The sequence below is a fragment of the Antechinus flavipes genome, chromosome 3, assembly GCF_016432865.1.
Source record: "Antechinus flavipes isolate AdamAnt ecotype Samford, QLD, Australia chromosome 3, AdamAnt_v2, whole genome shotgun sequence".
NCBI lineage: Eukaryota > Metazoa > Chordata > Mammalia > Dasyuromorphia > Dasyuridae > Antechinus > Antechinus flavipes.
In genome coordinates, this window is record NC_067400.1 from 472,998,702 (window position 1) to 473,017,092 (window position 18,391).

Consider the following 18,391-nt stretch of genomic DNA (forward strand, 5'->3'; position numbering starts at 1 on the left):
GATTTCAAATCTAGCACACTGTTCATTGAACCAAGCATGGGGACCCTAATGCTTTTCCCTTTGCAAAGAGATTATGAGTTGGAATGGGGTGGTACATTCAGGGAAAATCTACTGAGTTGAGGTCAAAACCTACCTTTGACACTTACCTATGGGTCAAATTGTTGATCTTACTTTGCCTCATCTATAAAATGAGGGGAATTGATCAAGAAGGCTTCTGAGATCTTTTATAATTCTGGATCTGTGATCCCACAATCCATTATCAAAGTGTTTTTGCCTTATACAAAGAACCATGCTATCTCATTCCAGGAGCCTTCTCTGTGACCAGAGGAATTTTAATCATTAACTTGCTCAATGGAAAAGCAAACTTTCATAGATGCCTGATTGTGCAAATGTGGTTCTGTTTCACTTTGAGATTATTTACCCTTATTTGGAGACATATTCATCTCAGCTCTCTCTTGTAGACTATTTCCCATATTTGTGAATCATTTCTTCTGGCCACATACTTTTTTTTTTTTTCCCTGAGGCAATTGGGGTTAAGTAACTTGCCCAAGGTCACCAGCTAGGAAGTGTTAAGTGTCTGAGGTCAGATTTGAACTCGGGTCCTCCTGACTTCAGGGCTGCTGCTCTATCCACTGAGCAACCTAACTGCCTCGTACTTTGCAAACTTTAAAGTAATATATATGTAGACATGTATAATATTATACATGTGTGTTTGTATATATCACAGTGGGCAAGTGATAATGAATGAAAATGGAGGAAGGTGACTCGCCAAGAAAGCTTTCTCATGAATAATAAGAATAATAACTTCTTCTTAGTTATATTATAGGTTAGGTATATATTTATATACTTAAATATATTTATTTATAAAATGTTTATATATTATATATAATTATATAATATGAATATATTATACATACATGAATATATACGTATACACATCTATATCTGTATCTAGATATCTATAGATATCTTTATTTCTAACTATATCTCTTTATCCATCTATATAATAACACATATACACACACATACATATGCATATGGAGTTGGATGGTTCAGTGGTAAGAGTTCTGGACCTGGACCCCAAAATTTAGCATCAGAAACTTACTATCTGTATAAATCACTTAACCCTTTTTACCTCACTTTCCTCATCTCTAGAACAAACCACACCAATATCTTAGCCAAGAAAACCCAAATACGATCATAAAAAGTCAGGCACGATTGAAACAACCGAATAACAACAAAATATCATTAATAGCAAGAGTAATAATTGATATGTAACTGATGTATATTTATATCTATATCATTAATAGAGTGATAACTGATGTATTTATATATCATTTCATATAAAAATATTATTTAAACTGATACATATCAGTTTAGCTATATCAGTTTATATATGTTACATATATGTATCAGTTTATGTATATAAATCAAAAATATAAATTTATTTATGAATATAATATATGTATATTATATGTGTGTGTTATATATATATATGTATATAGATATAGATCTATCAAATTTGGAGACTCTATCTGTTTATGAGAAAACTTTTCTGGGAGGCTGTACTCCCCAGTTTTCAAGGCTTGTTCACAGTTTGACTTTTCAAAAGCACAGAGTTCTAACATAGATGCTCTCTTCCTATTTATGTTAAGCTTTAGTGTCATGGAATGGTTGTGCATCAAACACTTCTCTCTATGTATCAGTCAGTCAATTGACAACATGAATTAACAATCCTCTATGTGGCAAGCATTTTGTTAGGCCTAGGTATACAAAAGCAAAGATGGAGCAATCTGTCCTGAGGAGTTTATAGAGCACAGATTAACCTGGGATTCCAAAGGGCTCCCCAACCCAGAGAGATTAAAAACCTGTTATAAAGAGAAAGCAATAGCATGTACAAGGGAGTTATTAAGGAGTTATTACTACGCTCCGGACACCTATCTCCATGTTATAGTTGAGAAAGCTGAGCAAAGGTTAAATGACTTGCCCAGAGTCACTAGTGTTAGTCTGAGGGCCTCCTGCTCTCAGGGCCCCCCAGCTACCTCCTGCATCACCTAGTTGCCTCTCGGGAATCGTTCGGAAGAAGAGAAGCCCCGAGCCCTGGGGAGATGTGGGGAGGAGACACTGTTATAGCTGGGCTTGCAGGGGACTGGGGTTCTTAGAACCCTGCTAACCTGGGCTCCTTCCTCCTACAGATGGTAGTGAGTGCCATAGTAGATACCTTAAAGACTGCCTTTCCTCGCTCCGAACCCCAGAGCCCTACAGAAGATCTGAGTGAAGCAGAGACGGACGGCAAACCGCAACCCGAGGGCAAGAAGGCCAATAAGTAAGACCTCTCTTGTTCCTCATCCTGCCCCTCAAAGCCAAGGAAGGAGGAAAACTCCCAAGTGACATCAGTGGATCACCAACTGGGGCTCAAAGGGGGCTTGGGTGGGCAACACTGCTTAATGTATGTTACTGCCACAGGCAATGTGAATCCATGGTAGTTTAGGATTCTTGGCAGGATCTAGAGATTTTCCTCTGCCCTCTATTCCTAGGAGAGTAAAATGATTTCTTGGCTTTTAAAATTAAAGTCTTAGCTAAAACCTACCTTTATTTATTATCTCTCCTGTAAATCTTTGACAAGCTGGATGGCACTGTGAATAGAGTGTCAGGAAGTCAGAAAGATCTGAGTTCAAATTTGGCCCAAGACGTTTACTAGCTGTGTGACCTTGAGCAGGTCACTTAATCCTATTTCCTTCTGTTTTTTCATTTGTAAAATGAGCTGGAAAAGGTATTTGCCAATCACTCCACTATCTTTGCCAAGAAAATCTCCAGTGGGGTCACAAAGAATCAGAAACAATTGAACAACAACGGCAGATCTTAAGAGGACCACATATTTTAACAGACTTCGTTAGAAAACCAAAATAAATGGCTGCAGTTTCTGGGGTTTCAGACTAAGGACAGTTTATCTTACTAGCCCGAAAGTTGTCAGGCATTGCTCTAAAAGTATTTGAAGTCAGCATCAGCAGAAACACAGGAGCTTCTTCCTTCCCAGGGCTTTTGTTTGTTTCAGGGACCATTCAAGGGCTTCTTTTAATATATTCATTCATTAATTCAATGTACATCTTTGTTATGATAAATAGGTCAATGTCCTTACCTTATCATTGCCCACACCCATATTTTATGGGTCCCCAGTAATACCTGGAACAATGAGTATTCCATGTTGCGCAGGATACCAGCTCCCTCACTAGTTGACTTTGGAACAGATCCTCTGACCCAAGGAGAATAATACCATTTCAGAAATGGAACCAGCAGACTAGGACAGTTGTTTTGATATTGTTATCCTGTGTCACCTGCCCGATATCAAATACCACTGTCAAATTCAAAGGCATGGGGAAAACCACAGCTCAGTCCAAATGCTAGTTTTAGTCCTAGAATCACCTTTTCAGAATCTTAGTATGTAGTGCCTGGTTAGGTGGGACCAGTGGAGAAATGCTGAAATTCTGCTCTGTTGGGATCTGTGAATATATCAGATGATTGTTGGGGACCAAGATTCATATCAGGCCCTGTTTTGTGTCCTTACAGGTCTAGACTAAGATTCCCTTCTAGCAAAATTGCTCCTGTATTAAATGTGGCTGAATCACATGAGAAGGTCTTGTATTGCCTCCGGGAAAGTAATGTGGTAAGAAAAGAATTCTCAGGGATCTTCGAAGATCAATAGCCATTATGTTTGATCATAGTATTATTAAGTGATTGGATAATTCCTAAAGGGCAAATATCTGAAGCTGGCCATATATAATATCAAAACATATTGTCTTGATAAAATGTGTGGTTCTGGATATATGGAGTATTTCTTGTCTTGTGCTACTCCAATTTGACTATTTGGCTTTTATAAGAGGCATACGCTCATGATAGGAGGAAAGAAGGGGATAAATAAGGAGGGAAATCAATCCTAGGAAATGATGTCTCATTTAATATTTACTGAATATAGTGAATTTTTTATTAATTAAATGAGACATCATTTCAGTTGCAACTTAACTTGTAAATAGAAGCTTTCCTGTGCAGGATGAAGGCAAACTGTTATTGAGGTAGCTCTGGCTTCCAATAAAAGTGAACAGAAGGGAAGGGATTGGTCCAGCTGCCTTTGATCTTTGGCTTTTCTCTTGCTGCTGTGATTCTCCCTATCCACCCGTGTCATTTGCTTTCTCTAGGAGTCAGACATCCTGTCAATCTCTGGGATGGAGTCGTTCATTGAAAAGCAGAGTAAGTTCTTGGAAATACAAGCAGAAGAAGCCTTGGAAAAAGATTTGGAGCAGACCTCCAAAGAGTGTACAGATCACAGTAGTGAGGGCCCCTCGGAGAAGGCTGCTTCATCTCAAAATGAGAGCAACAGTGACCAAGGTAAGTGGCCATGTCCCTGCTTTAGTAAGAAGAGGGAGTCCAAATCCTCTCTTCATTGTGGATTACTGGAGTTGGACTTTATGGTGTCAAGGACATCCGAAGCTCAGAGGAGACTCCGTGCTCGCACACTTGGAGTTAGAAGCAACCTTAGAGGTCATCTGTGCTACCCCCCCCGACACACACACACACACACACTTGACTGTATATGGCATTAATTTTTGGTTTAAATGGTTCATTCATGCATGTCAACCTTATATCAGGAGTCCTCCCTGGTGCAAGAACAACTTTAAATCTTGGTGATATTTTGAGCCATGGGAAAAGTTGGTGGGAAAACAAGAGTTCCAACATCCAGCAGAAGTCTCAGCAGGGACAGATGCTTGCGGTGCTCCCCGTGAAAGGCATAGATTGTGTCTTATAAGAGTCTTAGCCGATGAGCAGGACACATCTCAATTTTCCTTGTATAAATTGATCCAGGCTCCTTTAAGGATAGATAAATCTTAGTGTGTATACATACATACATATATGTATATATATAAACATATATACATATATTTAGCATATTATATATATATTTACTATGTGTGTCTATATATATATATTATTATTAAATACATACATATGTATGTATTTAAAAATACACCTAATATAGGGGAAGCTAGATGGCTCAGCGGATAAAGTGCCTAGTGGAGGACTCATCTTCCTGAGCTCAAATCCAGCCTCAGACATGCAATAGCTGTGTGATCCTGGGCAAGTCCCTTACCCCTGTTTGCCTAGACTCTCACAGTTTACCTACATCACCAGGAGAGCGGAGGATGTATATAACTGTAACAGACCAAAAGAGAATCCCGAGTCCTGAGACAGGATGTTTGAGCGTATCACATGAACTTTGTTCTTGTAGAGTATCTTCAGAGAGGGTGTGCTGCTCTTTGTTTTGGGTTTGGTTTTTTTTTGAGAAATAACTGGGGATAAGGGACTTGCCGGGTCCACACAGCCAGGAAGTCCTAAGTTTCTGTGGTCACACCTGGACTCGGGTCCTCCTGACTCCAGGATTGGTGCTCTGTCCATTGTACCACCCTGAAGGGCTGCTCCTCTTAGTATACTCGTCCTGGTTTACAAAGGGTTGGGGTGGTGAGAGACCAGGGCCTGGTAGTGTTTCTATCAGGGACCCTAGCTTCAGTTTTCCTATAAGGAGAATGTTTCTGTGACGTCTGCACCTTCCTACCTTGCTGGGTAACAATTACAGCAGGTAGATGAAATGTTTTCCTAATAAAGCGCCATTGAAAGAGAAAAGACTTTCAGCCTAATAGGGGATGTAATAATGAATTCCTCCCACAAATATGAGCCTGTAACCATGGGTCATTAGTTTCCTATTTTGTGTGTGAGCCTGTCATCGGACACATCAAATGAAATATTTATTTTTTAGAAAGGCACTTAGCACACGTGGCAAACAGTAGGTGCTGCATAAATGCTTATCTTCTGCCAACCCCTTCTATGACTTGAGAGAACTAAAAGTCTAGGAGGAAAGGGAAGTGGAATTCCCACTTATCTTTATAATGGACCTTCTTCCTTGCCCTTTTTGATTCCACTGAGCAGTAAGCTATTTTGGCATTTATTTTTTAGAAAGGCACTTAGCACACTACGTGGCAAACAGTAGGTACTGCATAAAGGCTTATCTCCTACCAACCCCTTCTATGACTTGAGAGAACTAAAAGTCTAGGAGGAAAGGGAAGTGGAATTCCCACTTATCTTTATAATGGACCTTCTTCCTTGCTCTTTTTGGTTCCACTGAGCAGTAAGCTCTTTTGGCATTTATTTTTTAGAAAGGCACTTAGCACACTACGTGGCAAACAGTAGGTGCTGAATAAAGGCTTATCTCCTACCAACCCCTTCTATGACTTGAGAGAACTAAAAGTCTAGGAGGAAAGGGAAGTGGAATTCCCACTTATCTTTATAATGGACCTTCTTCCTTGCCCTTTTTGGTTCCACTGAGCAGTAAGCTCTTTTGGCATTTATTTTTTAGAAAGGCACTTAGCACACTACGTGGCAAACAGTAGGTGCTGCATAAAGGCTTATCTCCTGCCAACCCCTTCTATGACTTGAGAGAACTAAAAGTCTAGGAGGAAAGGGAAGTGGGATTCCCACTTTTCTTTATAATGGACCTTCTTCCTTGCCCTTTTTGGTTCCACTGAGCAGTAAGCTCTTTTGGCATTTATTTTTTAGAAAGGCACTTAGCACACTACGTGGCAAACAGTAGGTGCTGCATAAAGGCTTATCTCCTGCCAACCCCTTCTATGACTTGAGAGAACTAAAAGTCTAGGAGGAAAGGGAAGTGGGATTCCCACTTTTCTTTATAATGGACCTTCTTCCTTGCCCTTTTTGGTTCCACTGAGCAGTAAGCTCTTTTGGCATTTATTTTTTAGAAAGGCACTTAGCACACTACGTGGCAAACAGTAGGTGCTGCATAAATGCTTATCTCCTGCCAACTCCTTCTATGACTTGAGAGAACTAAAAGTCTAGGAGGAAAGGGAAGTGGGATTCCCACTTTTCTTTATAATGGACCTTCTTCCTTGCCTTTTTGGTTCCACTGAGCAGTAAGCTCTTTTGGCATTTATTTTTTAGAAAGGCACTTAGCACACTATGTGGCAAACAGTAGGTGCTGCATAAATGCTTATCTCCTGCCAACCCCTTCTATGACTTGAGAGAACTAAAAGTCTAGGAGGAAAGGGAAGTGGGATTCCCACTTTTCTTTATAATGGACCTTCTTCCTTGCCCTTTTTGGTTCCACTGAGCAGTAAGCTCTTTTGGCATTTATTTTTTAGAAAGGCACTTAGCACACTATGTGGCAAACAGTAGGTGCTGCATAAATGCTTATCTCCTGCCAACCCCTTCTATGACTTGAGAGAACTAAAAGTCTAGGAGGAAAGGGAAGTGGGATTCCCACTTTTCTTTATAATGGACCTTCTTCCTTGCCCTTTTTGGTTCCACTGAGCAGTAAGCTGTTTTGGCCACAAGGTGGCAGCTCCAGACGCGAGCTTTAAAAGCAGCTAGATTGGATTATGCTATAAACGTATGAATGGAGCTCAGACAGCCTTTGCCTATCTTGAAGCATTAACGTCCTATCCCAGGAAAAATGACAAGATGCTAGTGTCTAATTATTCCCCACCCTTTCTTGGAATCCAGCCCAAAACCAAGAAGTCTGGACCCCGGCAGGTTGGGGCAGGTAAATCCAGGTTTAAGTGGCTAATGAACAGTAGAGGAAACACTAAATGGGAGTGGTACGGGAAAGTTCCAATCCCAGTTCTGCTCCTGCCTACCTTTGTGCGCTGAGAATCATTCCACCACCATTTCTGGGTTCCAACTTCCTCATTTGAAAAATGAGAATATTGACCTGCATCAGAGTCCACCGACAACACTCAAGTGCCCAAATAGGCCAGATTAAAGTAATTTGAAAATGATGTGCAAAATGCAAAAAAAAATTTTTTTATATTTTAAAGCTGAGTTAATATACGGTCCACCAAGATATTCATGTATGAAGCTGTGGTTGCTGCTGTGGGCTGTCCAGCTCTTCGTGACCTCATTTAGGGTTTTCTTGGCAAAGATACTGCCATGGCTTGCCATTTCCCTGCCCAGCTCATTTTACCAATGAGGAAACTGAGGCAAAAAGGGTTGTGACTTGTTCAGGGTCACGTCTGAGGCTGAGTTTACATTCACGTCTTCCTCACTTTAAGCCCAGCACTTTGTCCATTGTGCCACCCAGATGCCCGTGTATGGGGCGTTTCCTCCATTTCTATTGAGTTGGATGCCTTAGATGGCTTCCAAGATCCCTTCTGGCTATAGATCTATGATCCAGATCTAGAATTCTACAATTTTAGTTCTAGTTATGTCCACCCAACGGTGGAACCCTCTGTAGGCCAGGAAACTCCAGGAAAATCAGGCCAGTTCTGGGACCAGCCCATAGGGCTAAGACTTCACTGAGCATGAACGTGGAAGTCTAGTCCCAAGGGGATCCCCTGCACTCTTCCTAGAGTATATCCGAAGTTCTAGCAACTCCAGGGTTCTTGCCAGTCTAATTGGAGAGGAATTGAGGCTATTCTGAACAGCTCAGGAGAACAGCCATGTCTAGGCTCCTAACACTTTTCTTCAAGGAGCCTACTTACTTTTAACCATGCAAACTGTCCACCCATGACATTGGAAGGAACCATAATTACGACATAATTATAATTTCTGTTTTACTGAAACAGAAAAATAATACAAGGTAATAGAATTCCTAATTATAGAGAGTATCTTAAGATCCTGAATCCCAAGCTTGTGAGTGTATGGACCGGAGTTTCCCCTGCTATGACAGTCTCGCTAGTCAGGTTTTCTTCCAGAGACACAGTGGAAAAGTGTGATGGAAAGGGCAGCTAGAGTCTCAGGGCTTGGGTTCAGGTCCTGTCTCTTTCATCTCCTATGATTTTATGCAAGTGGATTAAATACCCAGTTTCAGTTCCTTCTATAAAATGAAGTAGTTGGACTGGACATTCTCTGAGGATCCTTCTAGGTTTAGAGCTAAAACCTTCTGACTTTCCATGAGACTGGGTGGGGGCAAGTAGAATGGTAGATAAATTATTTCACTGGCCACACTCAAGTTCTGTAGCCATTCTATATCAAAGAAATACCTTCTTAATGATCAGAGCTATCTAAAAATAAAATGGGCTTTCTTAGCGGGAATGAGCTTCCGGACGCTGGTAGTCTTCAACTAGAGGCAAGATGACCCCTTGGGAATTCTACCATATGGAATTCATGCTTTCAGATTCAAGTCTGAGATTTTTTTGATTCTGAGACATAATAATTCTTTTCTCTACAGAGCTGTCTGGGCAGATGGAATGTATATATGGAATTTATATTATGTATATTAAAAATATGTAATAATAGCTAGTGTGTATATATATGTACATATATACAAATATATATTTATTATATATAATAGATAATATATGTTGTATTATTGCATATTATTAAATATAATATGTGAAATGTATAAAAAAACTATATATATAGCTTAAAGCACTACATATTTAAAATGTAATGGCTACATAACAAAATAATTAAAATACAATAAAACATACTTAACATTACATTTTAAAACTGAGTTAATGATTAAAACACTGGCCCTGCAATTAGAAGGACCTGAGTTCAAATGTGACCTCAGATGCTTACTAGCTATTGGGCAAGTCATTTAACTCAGATTGCCTCAAAAAAAAAAACTTGAGTCAATACACAACCCAAAGATATCTTGATGCATGAAACTGTCGTTTAGTCATTTTAGTTCTTTGCAACTTTCTGAGAGTGTGTGTGTGTGTGAGAGAGAGAAGGTGGGGAGAGAGGGAAGAGAGAAAGGAAAAAAGGGAGGGAAGGAGACAGAGACAGAGAAGGAGAGACAGAGATAGAGAGAAACAAAGACAGAGACAGACAGAGAGAGAGAGAGAGAGAGAGAAAATACAGAGAGATACAGAGAGACACAGAGAGCTTTAAGGATTGCAAAATACTTTACAAATATTACCTCAGTTTTTCCTCAGGATAACCCTAGGAAATGGGTGTTATTATTGTCTTCATTTTAATAGAGGAGGAAACTGAGGCAGAGAAAAGTTAAATGACTTGTCTAGCATCACTAAGTTTGTAAATATTTGAGGTGACTGAACTCTGGTCTTTCTAACTAACTTCAAGTCCAGTGCTCTATCCACTACCCTACCTAGCCACCTCTATGTACCAAGTAAAACAGAACACATAAAGCTTCTTGCACCCATTTTGTACATACTAGTCACTAAGGATTTGCTAGCTTACTTTAAATTAACGGAATTTTGTAGCTATGACGGGATTTATTTGACAATGGAGGAGATTTATGTTTCTGCTTTGTTTAATGAACTTCTTGAACAAAGGCCTGCTCTGTGAGTTACTCCTGGCCCTTTCCTGTCTGCAGAATCAGAGACAGAGTTAGCTGACACAGCCCTGGACCTCCTTCTCTTGCTGATGATGGAACAGTGGAGGTGGTTATGTACTGAGAACATGCAGAAAGCCCTTCATCTTCTCTTTGGGACCCTGATACAGAGGTAAGGCCTTGGCATTCCTCCTGACTTTTGGAGATCCTCCCAAAGGTCCCACTAATCCAACAGCTAATCTCTGAGAGACAGAGGCTAACTCTGGAGACCCTCCGCTGAATTCTGGGCTTTACAAAGTTCAGGACGTTCTAGGAACCACTGAGACAAGAAAAGATCAGTAGCTCTGACATCACAGTAGAGCCTTTCTAAGGACCATTACTACATGAAAAAACTCATAATGTCATGGAAGGAGTTCTGAGGTGGGCATCAGTATGTCTGAGCTCCATTCCTGTCTAAGATACTTAATACTGGTGCAATCTTGGGCAAGTTCTTTTTTAAGTCAGTTTCCTCCTCTAGCAAATGAGAATAACAGTACAGGCCCAAACTAGGACATCAGGTTTTTATAAGGCCTAATTAAAAAGACACATAAAATGCTATAGAAATGTGAATATTAATCATTTTTATCATAATTATTCATATAAATAATAACAACAATAATTGTAATAAAAGATTGGTCACTTAATTCACCAATACACTGTATTTATTGGGTACCAAGCAAAAAGGAATAAAGACATTCTTCTCCCATAAGCTTATAATCAGAAATAGCCAAGCATATCTCAATAAATATATTCTTTTCCCCCCCACTTTATTTATTTATTTAGATTAATATATATTGCTTTATGAATCATGTTGGAAGAGAAAAATCAGAGCAAAAGGGGAAAACCATGAGAGAGATTTAAAAAAAAACAGGAAAAAAATTGAACATAGTATATGTTGATTTACATTCAATCTCCATAGTTCTTTTTCTGGATGCAGATAGCATTTTCTTTCAATCCTAAAGTCTATTGGAATTGCCTTGGATCACTGAACCACTGAGGAGACCAAGTCTTTCATAGTTGATCATCGCACATTCTTGCTGTTACTGTGTACAATGTATTCCTGATTCTGCTTGTTTTGCTCAGCATCAGTTCGTGTAAATCTTTCCAGGCCTTTATAAAATCAGCTTGTTCATCATCTTTGATAGAACAATAACATTCCACAACTTGTTCAGCCATTCCTCCATTGATGGACATCTACTCATTTTTCAATTCTTTGATACACCAAAGAGATGCTACAAACAGTTTTGTACATGTGGGTCCTTTTCCCTCCTTTATGATTTCCTTGGGATACAAACCAGTAATGGCACTTCTGGGTGAAAGGGTATGCACAATTTGATAGCCCTTTGGGCATAATTCCAAATTGCTCTTCAGAATCATTGAATCATTTCGCAACTCCACTAACAATGCATTAGTGTCCCAGTTTTCCTACATCCCCTCCAACATTTATCATTATATTTTCCTTCAATAAACATATTCTTAATAAGAAACCTAATAATTCATTCCCCCCATCTAAACATATTCAAAATAGTACATATAGAGAACAGAATAAAAATATGGTACTGATCAATGTCCTACTTGAAAAAAAAACATCTTCCCCAAAAATAGTAATTTTTTCCATAGAAATTTTTTTTAATTTCTGTAAAGCAAGTCTTTTCCTGTTAATATCCCATTTTTTAAAAAAAAATGAAGAAGCATGTTCCCACTAGGGGAAAAAAAATTTCCAATAGCTTAAATCAACAACTTTTGATGAGGGTTTTGGTCAGCTTTCTGGCACTTTCAGAGTCACATACAAGCCTGTGCTTTGTACTTTGAAGCCCTTAAAGGCAGCATTCTCCTTTTGCTAATATATGCTTGCAGCCAACCTTCCTTGGTCATTTCCCATCCTCAGTCATCGGCATTTCTCCTATGTTGCAGGAGGTTCTTCTCGTTCCACACCCCGCCTCCCTTTTCCCTGTGTGTAACTAGAAAATCTTTCATTCAGCAATAGCTTTCACAAAGACAAAGACTCAGAATGGTGGGTTTCAAAGAACTCTCCACAGTGTGTGTGTGTGTGTGTGTGTGTGTGTGTGTGTGTGTGTGTGTACTTAGCATGGAGGAAGGACTTGCCAAGACCAGTAGTGAAGGAAAGGGCACTTGGATTTGCATCTTGAGACTTTATGATCACAGCCTCCCGTACCCAGCATCCCTCCAGCCTCTCAGAACTGGGTCAAAGCTCCTCAAAAAGGTAGGAAAAGCTAACATAGAATGCTTCCAGCTGTGCCGAGCCGTGCCATGTTGAAGCAAAGGAAGCTGGGACGTGTGGTCTGGGGAAAGATGTTCCCTCAACCCTAGATAGACATGTGGCTTCTCATTCTGTGATTCTGTGGTTTGGCCTCCTCTTCCCTCGTTCTGATCTCTGTCTTCTTAAGGGATGGTCTGGCATAGAGTGAGCAGAAGCAGCAGTCTGTTCTGATCCCAAAATAAGAAGGGGCCAAATTCTGACTTCATTTCAGAACATGTGTTTGACATTGAAATCAGATGGCATCAGGTGGCTGGTGGAAAACTCTGGTCTGGCAGTCAGAAGGCCACTGGTTTTGATGCTGACAAATTGCTGTGTGTGTGTGTTATATGTATGTATATATATAGTATGTGTGTGTTATGTGTGTATGTATATCTCATTTGATCCTCATAGCTTGGGAATTAGAGGCTATTATTATCCCCTTAAGATGAAAAAACTGAGGCAGACAGGTTCAGCAACTTGTTCAAGGTTATATCATTAGTATCTGAAGAAGAATATTAAATCAGACTCATAAACCCCACCTACTATCTACTGTGCCATCTCATTGCTTTTTTAAAAAAATGTATTTTATTTTTTATTTATGGAATAAAGCAAGCTCTTCTTTGTAACTTCCATTCATAAGTCTGATATCTAAGACAAAGGAAAGGAAATATGATCTTTCTTATATATGTCAGGCTGTCAAATCGTTGAAAATAATTATTGTGTTTCCTCTATTTTTTTCTCATTTTTCCATGCTGAGAATCCCCATTTGTGCTAGCTTATTCTAATATGGTGTGGTCTCAAACAAATCCATCTATGCCTTTAACCAAATGACTGGTAAAAATGCTAAAAAGAATAGGGCCAAGAACAGATTTTCCTGGAGTCCTCTCCTAAAAATCTCCCTCCTGGTTGACAATGAACTATTCACGATTACTCTTTAGACCTAGTCATTCAATGAAGTCCAAGATATACTCTTGAAAACTTCATCCAAGAGATGACAGACTGTTAACTGCTTTGCTAAAATCTAAATAAACCATCTCTATAGCATCTTCTACGTCTATCAGTTTAGTAGCCCCAACAACAAAAATAACCCAGTGAGGTTAGTCTAGCATGATTTATACATAATGAGACCATCCTGGCCCTGTGCGATCATCTCTTCCCTTATAAACAATTCCTTTGATAATATATTCTACAATTTTCCGGAACTCCAAGCCTAGTTCACCAGAGTATAATTTGCAGACTCTATGTTCTTCTTTTTCTTGAAAATTGGGACATTTGCCCTTCCGTGGTGCTTTGATGCTTTTCCTATTTTCCATAATCTTTCAGAGATTGTTGATATTGACTCAGCAATCACATCTGCCAGTCCTTTCTGTTCCTTTGGTCAAATGTTAGCCACATGCTTCTTTTTACTTCTCCAGAACTTCAAAGGAAGGATCATTTCATCAGTCTGGGTATTCCCATAACTGATACAAATTACAGCTTCCTCCATGCCTTAGTTGACTGTCTTCATGAATTTCTCTGACCAAAAATAATGGCCAACCCAATGGCCAGTCTTCTTAGGATGATCCTACCTAAGCTATACATCTCTTAATAGGCTATTAGTCTTAAAAAATAAGCTCATAGTTCATGCAAGTTCAAGGCCTTTCTAGGTTGGTAGGACCTGTGAGCTCCTAACATAATCATTGGATTCTAGGATCATCTCCATGCTCTGCAAGAGAAGACACCAGAATAGTTGACTTAAATGACCTCTAAGGTCCTTTCCAACTCTGAATCTTTCATCTTTAGAACCATGTAAAAAAGTAAGGGAGAATTCAGAAGGGAATGGTAGGCCATATGGAAAGTACAGAAAGGATAATTTCCATGAATTGTTCAAAATTCCATTTCCCATGTCATTGTAAGAAGGATGATGTATCTTAGGGTACATTGAAAGGTTACAGTCCTTCTGAATTCTTCCCTAAACATCAGACTCCATTTGGGGTATCGTATTCAGCTCCTGTAGCTATATTTTGGAAAAAACCTTGATAAGTTAGAGCTAAATACCTACAGAAAGGGAGTCAGGTTGGCAAAGGGACTCAAGGTCATACCATATGCAATAATAGCATTTTAGAATTGTTTATAGACATTTAACCTCATACCATATCAACCCCATGAAGTTATTGTATAAGTAACAGCTTATGGGGGAGAAACTGAGGCTGGTCACACAGTGAGCCAGTGTCAGAGCTTAGATCCAACCACAGGTATTCCTGATCTCAACTCTAGCACTCCATTCACAATCCTACCCTTCTCCTCATCTGAGAATTATTAAAGAGAAATAGGGATGTTTATTCTAAAGAAGAGAAAACTAGAGGAGAGAGATGGATCATGATAGCTTTCTTCATGTATTTTAAGGACTGTCACATGGAAAAGGGATAAGGCTGAATGGGTGGAAGTTTCAGAGCGACCGATTTAGGTATGATGAAAGGAAAAACCTCCTCCCAATTAGAGCTATCCAAAAATGGGATGAGTTGCCTCCCCGCTTTACGTGAAGCCTTCAAACTGGCTCCCTCAGTCAGAGATGGCATGGAGGAGAATCTCAGGCAAGCTAAGTGTTGAACCAGGCAACCCGAGATTCCTTGCAAAAGTGTAACTGAGATTTCTTCTGAGGTCTCAGCAAGCCATAAACCCCGAAGGGTTTGAGCCAATTCCAGATAAAGAGAAGAGCACTTTGAGTGGGGAATTAAAAGAAAAACAGTCGAGGTCTGGATAATGTTTTGGATAGATCTTTAGAGATGAGAGACCCAGAGATGAAGATGAAGACAAGGGAGCTATAATCTGTGAAGCTTCCAAGTGGGGCTGCCTCATCTTAGAAGGGGCAGATTTGTTGGAAGAGAACAGAAGTCGTACATACATGCACACACTCCCCTTTCCCATCAAACCCCGGAGGTTTGTGCCTTTCGTATTTAAAACATCACTAGCTGACTTTGTCCCAACCAAGCTTTAAGAGGTAAGAAAAGAAGCTGGAAATTTGAGCTCTTTCTGAAGCCTTAGCCATCACGACCACTCCATCACTGCATCCCTGCTCGCCCAGGCCCCGAGCCCTTCCTAAGAGCATCAGTTCTGTGCAATGTTGAGCTCGCCGAGACTCTGTGTGCCCAGGACAGCACCCAGCCCACCGGGGCAGTGTGGTTCTCTCTACCCTGAGCCTAGGGTAGAGATCTACATCTTAAGGGTCTGGGTCAGCTGGGGTTTTGCAGAACTAAACCAGCCCAAGTTTGCCACCACCACACCCTTCTCTCCCTCTCCGGACCATCGTGACTCGTCTCTGGGGTGACACCGCCCCTGCCTCCTCGGTCGCCCCTTTCTCCTCCTTCCTCGTACTTTACTGCTTTTCAAGCTTCGGGTCTTGTTAAATTCCCTCCCCCCAAAAAAGGCTTCTTCCTACGGTCCCCATCTCCTTTCACTTTCTCTGACCCGTTCTGCCTGAAAGATCCATACACACAGCTGCCTTGGGCACCCGAGACCGCTGCCAAATAGTAACTTCTTTCCCTGTTCTACAAGGGGAAAAATAAAAGGCAGAGTAAACTCAACCCCATGACCCCTCCTTCCAGACGGAGGTTGGAATGGCTCTGAGCTGAGAGCCAAGCTCTATAAATCTCCCTTGATTGTTGATGGTGCAGAGAGGGGGGCCGGAGCTGAAGAAGGAAAGCTCGATGCCCGAAAAAGGTATTGTTAAGTAAAAGGGCGACTTTGCACACGTGCGCGCATGACCTCCTATGTCAGCTTCTGTGCTGGGAACATCCAATTATGTAACAGGCAGCATTCCTTCCTTGGAGCCAGAGATGGGAGCATGAAAGGGGAGAAGGGGCGGCAGATCTAAGCCAGGGAGCTTGGCCAGCTCGGGCAGGCTTTATGGTGTCTGAGAGCAGCCCGGGCCAGAGCTGGGGAGAAGCGTCCCCACCTGAAATGAAACCCAAGTTGGGGGGGGGGGGCTGGCTAAAGTGACAGCGACAGGAGAGGAAGAGAAAACTTTCTGGCTCTTGGGGCGCAGTGCGAGGGGATGTATGGTCAGGAAACAGAAAGTCAGTGGGAGGTTATTATGGGTCCTGATGCAGAGAATGAAGGAATGAGAAGGAGTTGGACTGAGTCCTTTTCTAGGCTTCCAGGCTATGCAATGAGACAAATATGGGCCAGGCCGAGAGAATCCATGTGAGCCGTGTCTCTTGGCTCTGCCCTGCCCACGGCCCCAAGGATGCCATCAGTCCCTGTGTCAAAAGGGCAGCGGACACATTCCTCAAGTCTGCATCAGGGTTTCTTAGAAAAAGGGAACGGGGGGAGGAAGCAGAGGGGGAGATGATGGAAGCAAGGAAGCGCTAGGGCTTATGGACAGAAGGGAGTGGAGGAAAAACAGGGACGCATCCAGGAGGAGAGCAGATAGGGAAGAAGGAGACAGGCTTAGAGGAGCCAGTCAGACCTCAAAGCTAGGAGGAAGGGATTAAATAGCAAGCCCAGGGGCTTAAACCAGACCAGGGAGGGCTCGGAATAGTCTTCTTAGAAATGATCTCTTCCTCTGAGCCATCTCCCATGAAATATGGGGAGAAGGTCTGGGTGGGAGGGAAGGAAAAGAGATCTGGCGTATATAGACAGAGAGTCTGGGGTTATTGGGCAGGGCTCTGTTTCCATCGGCCTTGAGAATCACTCTGGTATCATGGGGATTTCTAACCCAAGTTCTAGGATTCACAGAATTCAGAGGGTCTGTAAACCTGGATAGGAAATAAATAAATATATATATGTGTGTGTGTATATACACATGCTCACATATATATACATACACACACACACACACACACACACACACACACATACATATTTGCTTTCACCAACGTCTAACTGAATCTTAGTATGTCCTTCTGTTATGAATGAATGCTGGCAATAAACATTATTCTGAGCTTGGGTCCATAATCTAAAGATTAAACTGCCCATGGAGAACATGACACACTAAAAGTTAAGATCTATAGTGATGATGCTTCTTCCACTTTATTTATCCTTTATACAATCATAATGGCCTTGGAGATTACTCTATTCACATTGTTCCTTTCTGTAGGTTTATGGGAGAAATAGAAAGTGGTTAAACAGTTCTAAATGGTCAAGCAAAACCCTTTATTCTGACTTTGACTCTGCCCAGGGTTATCACAGGTTCCCTAGGAGGGAAGATGTAAGAGACATGATGCAGGTAACCATAAGCCATGTAGCCATTAAGAGGCAACGAGGAGATACAGATTATATAGGATCAGGGAGACCTGAGTTCATATCTAATCTAAGACACTTACTAGCTGGATGACCCTGAGCAAATCACTTCATTTCTGTTTACCCCAATTTCCTCAACTGTAAATTGTGTACCTGCCTATTTAAAAGAATCAAACAAGGTAATATTTGCAAATCACCTAGCACACTAGGTACTCTATAAATGCTTCATCCTTTCCTTTCCTAAATGCCATCAGCGTGTGCCATTTAAATTGTCCTTCCCTGAGTTTCCAGATCTCTCTGTTCCTATCTGAACCAATTTCTGCTTCCTATCTCCCTAAATATTTCTCTACAACAGACAGGCTCATTCCCTCTCACCCATCAAATTTCCTCTAAAAAAGGCAAAGTGAGAGTCAGAATAGTTTTTTTGGCCCAAGTTTCCTACTTTTCAGCTAACACCCCCACCACTGCCCTTCCCAGTCTAATTTTCCTAGGCCCTGGGCCTGTGTGGCAAAACAGGCACTAGTATATTTGAATGAGTGCTAAGGACGTGCATTGGAATCTTGACACTGAAA

At 40.9% G+C, this 18,391-nt stretch overlaps 1 protein-coding gene across 3 annotated transcripts in view; it reads left to right on the forward strand.

The window, feature by feature from the left end:
* SNX19 (sorting nexin 19) overlaps positions 1–18,391 on the forward strand; it is a 63,217-nt gene that overhangs the window by 8,842 nt on the left and 35,984 nt on the right. For all 3 annotated transcript variants that reach the window (XM_051986661.1, XM_051986660.1, XM_051986659.1), the window contains exons 6-9: positions 2,196–2,326; positions 3,568–3,664; positions 4,194–4,383; positions 10,343–10,472. In XM_051986661.1, coding sequence (XP_051842621.1) covers positions 2,196–2,326; positions 3,568–3,664; positions 4,194–4,383; positions 10,343–10,472 — 548 coding nt within the window. The remainder of the gene's footprint in view (positions 1–2,195; positions 2,327–3,567; positions 3,665–4,193; positions 4,384–10,342; positions 10,473–18,391) is intronic.